Source organism: Pygoscelis adeliae, unplaced genomic scaffold, assembly GCF_000699105.1.
Source record: "Pygoscelis adeliae isolate BGI_AS28 unplaced genomic scaffold, ASM69910v1 Scaffold83, whole genome shotgun sequence".
Classification (NCBI taxonomy): domain Eukaryota; kingdom Metazoa; phylum Chordata; class Aves; order Sphenisciformes; family Spheniscidae; genus Pygoscelis; species Pygoscelis adeliae.
Genome location: NW_008824467.1, coordinates 557,035 through 563,613, shown reverse-complemented (window position 1 = coordinate 563,613; position 6,579 = coordinate 557,035). Strand labels below are relative to the sequence as shown.

Below are 6,579 nucleotides of genomic sequence, written 5' to 3'. Positions count from 1 at the left end.
AGCACCCCACACAAAAGAACTACAGCGTATTTATATTGTTACATGATTAGTAAAAACCCGCCTAAGTTCATGCTCATTGGTTAGTTGTGTTCAAATTAGCCTCGCTTGCCATGTAAATTAGCACGCATGCTCCTTGCAGGTGTGTGGGGGCAAGTCTTTCCAGTCTTGAATCGAGTTGGTGGTTGCAATCTCCCCCTGCCGCCTTTACCTTTCCCCTAGTTGCCGCAGTCAAGGGCATAGTTGTTGTAAGGCATGCATCGTTTATACAAGGTAATCAGGCTAGTACAATGAAGGCTACAGTCTAGGTATTAACCCAAACATATGGCTACAGTAGCACATTTACATATCTTGGTGCCTCGCTTCTGCAAACTCCACGCAGTGGTATTTGACAATGACTTTTGCCCCGCTACCTTTATTGCTGTGATATTTGAGATGATGGTGGCTCATATCAATGTTGACTTACAGAAGTACCTTGGCAAAGGAAGGGAAGTCAAGCACTAACAATACTATAAACATGGCTAGACACAGGGACAGATGGAAAGGTCTGAGTGCAAATTGGTAAATCCCATTGCTCAGGGTTCCAGAGACTTCCGTTTCTACCAGAAAGGGTAGACTTACGAGGTTCTGTAAAAGTTACATGATCTGCATCCCTTTCAGGTATCAGGGTACTCTTCCTGCTAGTGTTTTTCCCTGCTCTGCTACATCTTTTTTTTTTTCCGGGTATTTTTTTTCCTCCCCCATGCAGATGTGGTATCAGGAGCTCCTACAACTGATAAGGAGAAAAAAAAGTGTTTTAGAAAATGCACTTTGACACCTTATGTCATCTGTGCTACTATTAGCCCATTCATTCTTTCTGCGAAAAAAAACCTGATACAAGGAAAAAGTAAATGTGTCAAATGTTACCTAAGTTATGAAACACTCTTGGCTAATAAGCTGCTTAACATAGGAGAAATGTACTAACTGAAGAGCATAATGAAAGTTTATAGACAGTGCTCCCAAGCACCCAGGACAGGAGAGTGAGAAGAGACACATTTGAACATTTCTGCTTGCTCCATTTTTGAGACATTGCTGAAAGACTCTAGGTTAGCCAGAATAGAAATGTAAGAAAAAATGTGTTCTTAAGTGGGATTTGGAACTGTGTATCATTGTGGTTTCTTTTTTCTCACCTGGAACCTTGTTGTACGTTTTCTAATTTCTTCGCTAAAATACCGTGTGCTCCTTTCACCCATTAGCTTCTGCAAAGCAAGTTTAGTTAAAGCCGGCACATTCAGGTTATAGTATTTCCCCAGAGATAAATCTGTATGTAGGCCCCTCCAGGGAACTTGCGTGCACAGATATGTTGAGGGCAAAGTTGGCAATGCCTCTTGTCAAGCTGCAAGGGCAATTAGGATAGTAGGAGGGCCAGGTATAGCACCAAGAAGCTTACCTAGTAGCCGCAACACCTCACAGCTCCAAGCAGCCTGCAGAATCACCCAGCGATGTAGTCAAACGGGTTTTTAATCTTTGCTTGTCAGTCAACCTTGGCAGTCAGTCAGAAAGGCCACAATAACGTATCTGGAAAATAATGCTTGTTGTTTGTTTGCACTGGGACAAGGAGAGAAGGTAGCAGAAAATAAAAAAAAAAAGTCAGCTGTTCACGCAGTCAGAAGGCAGTCTCAGAAGAGGAGCTAGATTGCATAGGAAAAGCAACAGTTGAGGATGGAGAAAGTTTTGCTTGGAGAAGCTGACCAATGTGGAGGATAGAATTGCATTGAATAGGAGGACACGCTCAGAAGCCAAGAACCAGCCAAACCCAGAGCTCAGTAAATGTGTTTGCAGCTTATGTTAATTAGAATAAAGACTGAGGCAGAGCCTGGAGAGTCTGCAACCAAGTGAGCTGGTCTAAGACTTGCCTCATCAGCTTTCTTTCATCAGAAAACGGCATTAATTCCGCTCAGCCCTTCAATAAACAGTTTCTATACTAAAATCTCCAACAAAGGATAGCTAACGGAGGTAGTGGGGAACTGGGCTGAAAAGCACTGACTCAACTTTCGTGAGCAATATGAGTTCAGCACCCACAGATGCTGCAAGCTGGTGTTTTGGGTCATATTTCCACAAAAGCTACAAGGAGACAATGCAAGCACTACTCCCCTGCTCTGCTCAGTTAGTGTGTTACATGGGAAACGAGGTGAGAGGGAGAGCTCACACAGACCTATATCTCAGATGGATGGTGGATATACTATGTAACCCATGCTGAGAAACATAAATAGTTAAAATATTTTGAAGCAAGGTTTAGGTACAGCATATCACCCACACAAAGTTCATGAAAATTTAGGTTTAAATCCATGTTTGTCTCAGTTCCCTGATTGTTAAGGAAAGATAACCACAAAGATCTGAAAATAATCTGGTAGGGTTTGTGGGTTTTTTTATTAAATGAGAAGCACCATAGAAAGGGCTGCACATGTAGTGATGCACAAGAAATTATAATAATTAATAAGATGCATTCAGTAGAAGATTGGGATGAAGTGTGGTAACTAAACCATGGTGAGGTTCCCTGAACCCTGCAGAGGAGGTAGGAAACCTGTGGAAAAAGAAAAGTTGGTGGTCATGTGGTTACTTTCTGTATAGAGATCTGTGGTAAGCTGGCAGAAAAATCTGCGGTAGGCTTTTCCTAACGTTACAGTACTTTACTCAAATAATTTTCTGATTTAAGACTTTGCAGGTAATCATTAATTTAATGGCAATAGCTTGTACCTTGTTATACATAAAGGACAAGCATGCAGTAAAGCACAGCACATGCTATAGGGCATGACTGCATGGTTCACTTAAAGCAACACTGAACTCAAACAGGCTTAACCAGCTGATCCAGGTAACACGTTTACACATCCTTTGGGCATGATCATCCACTCAAACTCCAAGTTAAGCAGATTGTTGGAGGAAGTATGCACCTGTGCTAAAGCCAGAGGCTAACCTTTAACTCTGGATGGATAATAGGCGTGGACCACAGCTCAGGGTGAAAAGACATACTGTGTGGAAGACAGATAAAGAAGTCAGTGAGCATGTCTAGTCCCTAGGCCATTCTGATCCTAAAATCAGACTAAATAGCTTAAAACATCAAAGTGGATGTTGTGGTTTAACCTGGCAGGCAGCTAAACACCACACAGCCGTTCACTCACTCCTTGCCCCCAGTGGGATGGGGGAGAGAATCAGAAAAAAAAAAAAGGTAAAATTAGTGGGTTGAGATAAAGAGAGTTTAATAGGACAGAAAAGGAAGGGAAAATAATAATGATAAAAGAATATACAAAGCAAGTGATGCACAATGCAATTGCTCACCATCCGCCAACTGATGCCCACCCACTTCCCGAGCAGCAGTCTCACCCCCCAGCTAACTCCCCCAGTTTATATACTGAGCATGACATCACATGGTATGGAATATCCCTTTGGCCAGTTTGGGTCAGCTGTCCTGGCTGTGCCCCCTCCCAGCTCCTCGCTGGCAGGGCATGAGAAGCTGAAAAGTCCTTGACTAGTGTAAGCACCACTTAGCAACAACTAAAACATCGGCGTGTGATCAACATTGTTCTCACCCTAAATCCAAAATGCAGCACTGTACCAGCTACTAGGAAGAAAATTAATTCTATGCCAGCCAAAACCAGGACAGTGGAGAAGCAAAGATACTAATTAACTGGAAAATAAAGGTAGACAAAAAATTTGGGTGCAAAAAGGGAAAATGAAGAATGGAGGACAATAGAAAGGAAACAATGCTGTTACATGCTGTTTTCTTCTAGTTCTTTTCAGAATGCAACCCTCAGTGGGCAGAATACGCAGCCTGCCAGTCTGCATGTGGTCTAGGGGTGCAATTCCTCTCCCAGCCCAGGTGTGTCCTGTGGCCTGTGACTTTAGATGTCAGCTCTGGTATTTCATGATAATCTACAGCTAGAGGCAGAGCAGCCTGAGCAAACTGGCTACTACTGCATGTGCTTTGGTTCTGATATCTAGGACACCACTACTTTCAAAACTTGCAAGGTAGGAAGGCAGTCATCTCTTGGTCCTCCACGGGATAGTCCCGCTGCATTTTTCTGCTTTTTCTCATCTCCAGCAGAAGCTCCTTGAGCAGGTCATGTGATCCTCCTTTAACCTTCCTCTCTAGGCTAGCTCCTTCAGGTTACAGTATTCCTTCCTTGTTCTTAGTTTCAGGCTTTTCTGGAAACAAGAAGGAGCATTACCCAATATTGTGTGTTCTTCGTATTGTGTTGGAAGAGCATTGGTATTTTCTAGTACAGTACCCTACCTTTGTTTCTATTTGCCTTTCCAGTTTGTTTTTTCTAACAACCCATTTTTCTCTTGCTCCATAACACTTAAAGCATCATAAGCAAAACAGTTATGCATGTTACTGCTAAAAGGAATTTACTTAGCACATTGTAGTACACTGAAAACATTTGTCTAGCACAGATCAACTGGAGGAGATATTAATGCCACATTTTAAAGTACATTTTTTAATAAAGGAACAAAAATGCAAACAGTTATTATGAAAACTCAGCTGGAATTCAGTTGTTTTTAACATTTTTATTAAATTCCCTTTTCCGTAAGAGTTTTGTGTCTTACCTGCTCTCCACCTCAGTCCTTCGGTCTTACAGGTATGATGAAAAAAAACAGAATTTTTAGAGGGACCTTATGAAGTGTGAGCATAGAGAGCACAGAAGAGGAAACAAAACCAAAAAGACCAGAGTAAGTTTCCATGGGGCTTCTTGCACTCCTGCAAAACGTGATCTGAGTCCGCAGATCCCTTTTCAGTTTGAGAATTGCTCATTTAGAACTTAGCAGGCCCTGTAATTTCTCCACATCCCAGCATACCCATAAGCAAAATAAGAATCACACTGCTTTCTGCATCCTCTGGTGATGCTTACCTTATGTCACTTATAACCCGTAGGCACATCAGAACAGCAAAGCATTCTTATAAGAATGGGGAACTGCTACACAGCAATGTCTTTATACTTGACAAAAAAGGGAATCTCAGTGAAGTTGCTAACATTTTTAATATTGCTGTATTTTAAATTCAGGTATAGAATTTTGTTCTGTCTTCAGCTGAGAATCTCTCACACATCTTGTTAAGGACCATTTCTTAAGGGTATCTGGCACTGTTACTAGTCATTATTAACTTAAAAGCAGCATCCCCCCTTCATGCTATGTAACGCCTGTCCCAACAGTCCCCCACATTCTCTGTAAAAGCCAAAACACATCAGATGGGTACAGCAAACAAAGAAAAGGAAAGGAAGGGGCTTGGAACACATGGCATAGGAGGAGGCACAGGGATCTGGGATTGTTGTGCTTGTTCTCAGAAGTGAAGGCTAAGTGGGGACATCAGATTGCTACCTTCAGCTATCTGATTGGAGGTTAAAGAGAACTAGACCCTCCTCAGAGGTACAGAGGACCAGGGCAAAGGACAAGATGAGACAGTCACACGTGAAATCAAGAGAAATTTCAATTTCAGACATGAGGAAAAAAGATACTCTCTGTGATTGCAGTTAAGCACAGCAATGGGCTGTCCAAGGAGGCTGCAGAATTTTCATCTGTGAATTTTCAGACCCCAGTGGTCCAAACCCTGAGCACCATGGTCTAGCTTTGGCATTAGCCCTGCTTTGAGCGGAAGACTGGACTACATAACCTGCAGAGATCCCTTTTAACTGTATCTTATTATTCCATTAAACATGATGAAACCTTTTAACACAACAAAAAGTTGAAACTACTTTTAACTGGGGTTATAGACTAGGTATTATTCTCCCTCTTTTCCTCACCTCTGCCTTTCATAAGACAGCTACTTGAAAGAAGAAAAGGTATTTCAGCAGTTAGTTAAACAAATTTGTTTTAAATTCTTTGCAAGATGCCCTCCCCCAAAACAATGACAGCTTGAAAGCACAACGTGCTATTTACAGTTACATTTTTCTTAGGTGAAGATAAGACACACAAAAAAAATCTTTAGAAGACTGATTTGTATTTTCTGGCCTGCTTAGGAGTGACACATTTGAAGGCAGCATAGAGAGTCTCTGTTACTAGTTGTAATGCTGAGTCAGATGCAGAGGAGTTGCTGGGAAGGGTCAGCCCAACCAAGGAAGTTTCCAGGACTACATCATAGCCAATAAATTATATTTAGTTGGCAAGAACATTGTGCACACTGTAAATTCTAGGGCACAGTTACAGCTAGGAGCACCTGCCTTCAGTCTAGTCACACACCTTTTGGGTAGCCGTGCAATGTTGTCATAACCTTTCTTCCACACCATGTCAGTTCCTACCATACGCTGATCACTTTTGCTGATCACATCTGAAATTAATGGCAACACATACTGCCTTCTTTCTTTTAAACTTTTTGAACAATTTTAGGGGACTGGTGCTGGCTATGTGTGGGCCCTCCTTCTCCTTAGCTTCGTCTACACAGGGGATTCACTACCTGCTCGCTTAAACAAGGAGCACCTTCCCTGCAGGGATGTCCCAGGCCGCCCCTCTAAGCTTAAAGATCAGGCCCGGCGCCTCGGCAGGGACGTGGCCGTGGCCGGACCGTACCGCCTGCTCGCGGGGGGAGGACGGCAGGCGGCGCCGGGGGGAGGC

General features: G+C 42.7%; 1 protein-coding gene across 1 annotated transcript in view; it reads left to right on the top strand.

Moving 5' to 3' along the window:
* Positions 1-252: 252 nt before the first annotated feature.
* Positions 253-6,579, top strand: part of REEP5 (receptor accessory protein 5) — a 32,562-nt gene continuing 26,235 nt past the window's right edge. The window contains exons 1-2 of the mRNA XM_009321112.1: positions 253-270; positions 6,355-6,577. Coding sequence (XP_009319387.1) covers positions 253-270; positions 6,355-6,577 — 241 coding nt within the window. The remainder of the gene's footprint in view (positions 271-6,354; positions 6,578-6,579) is intronic.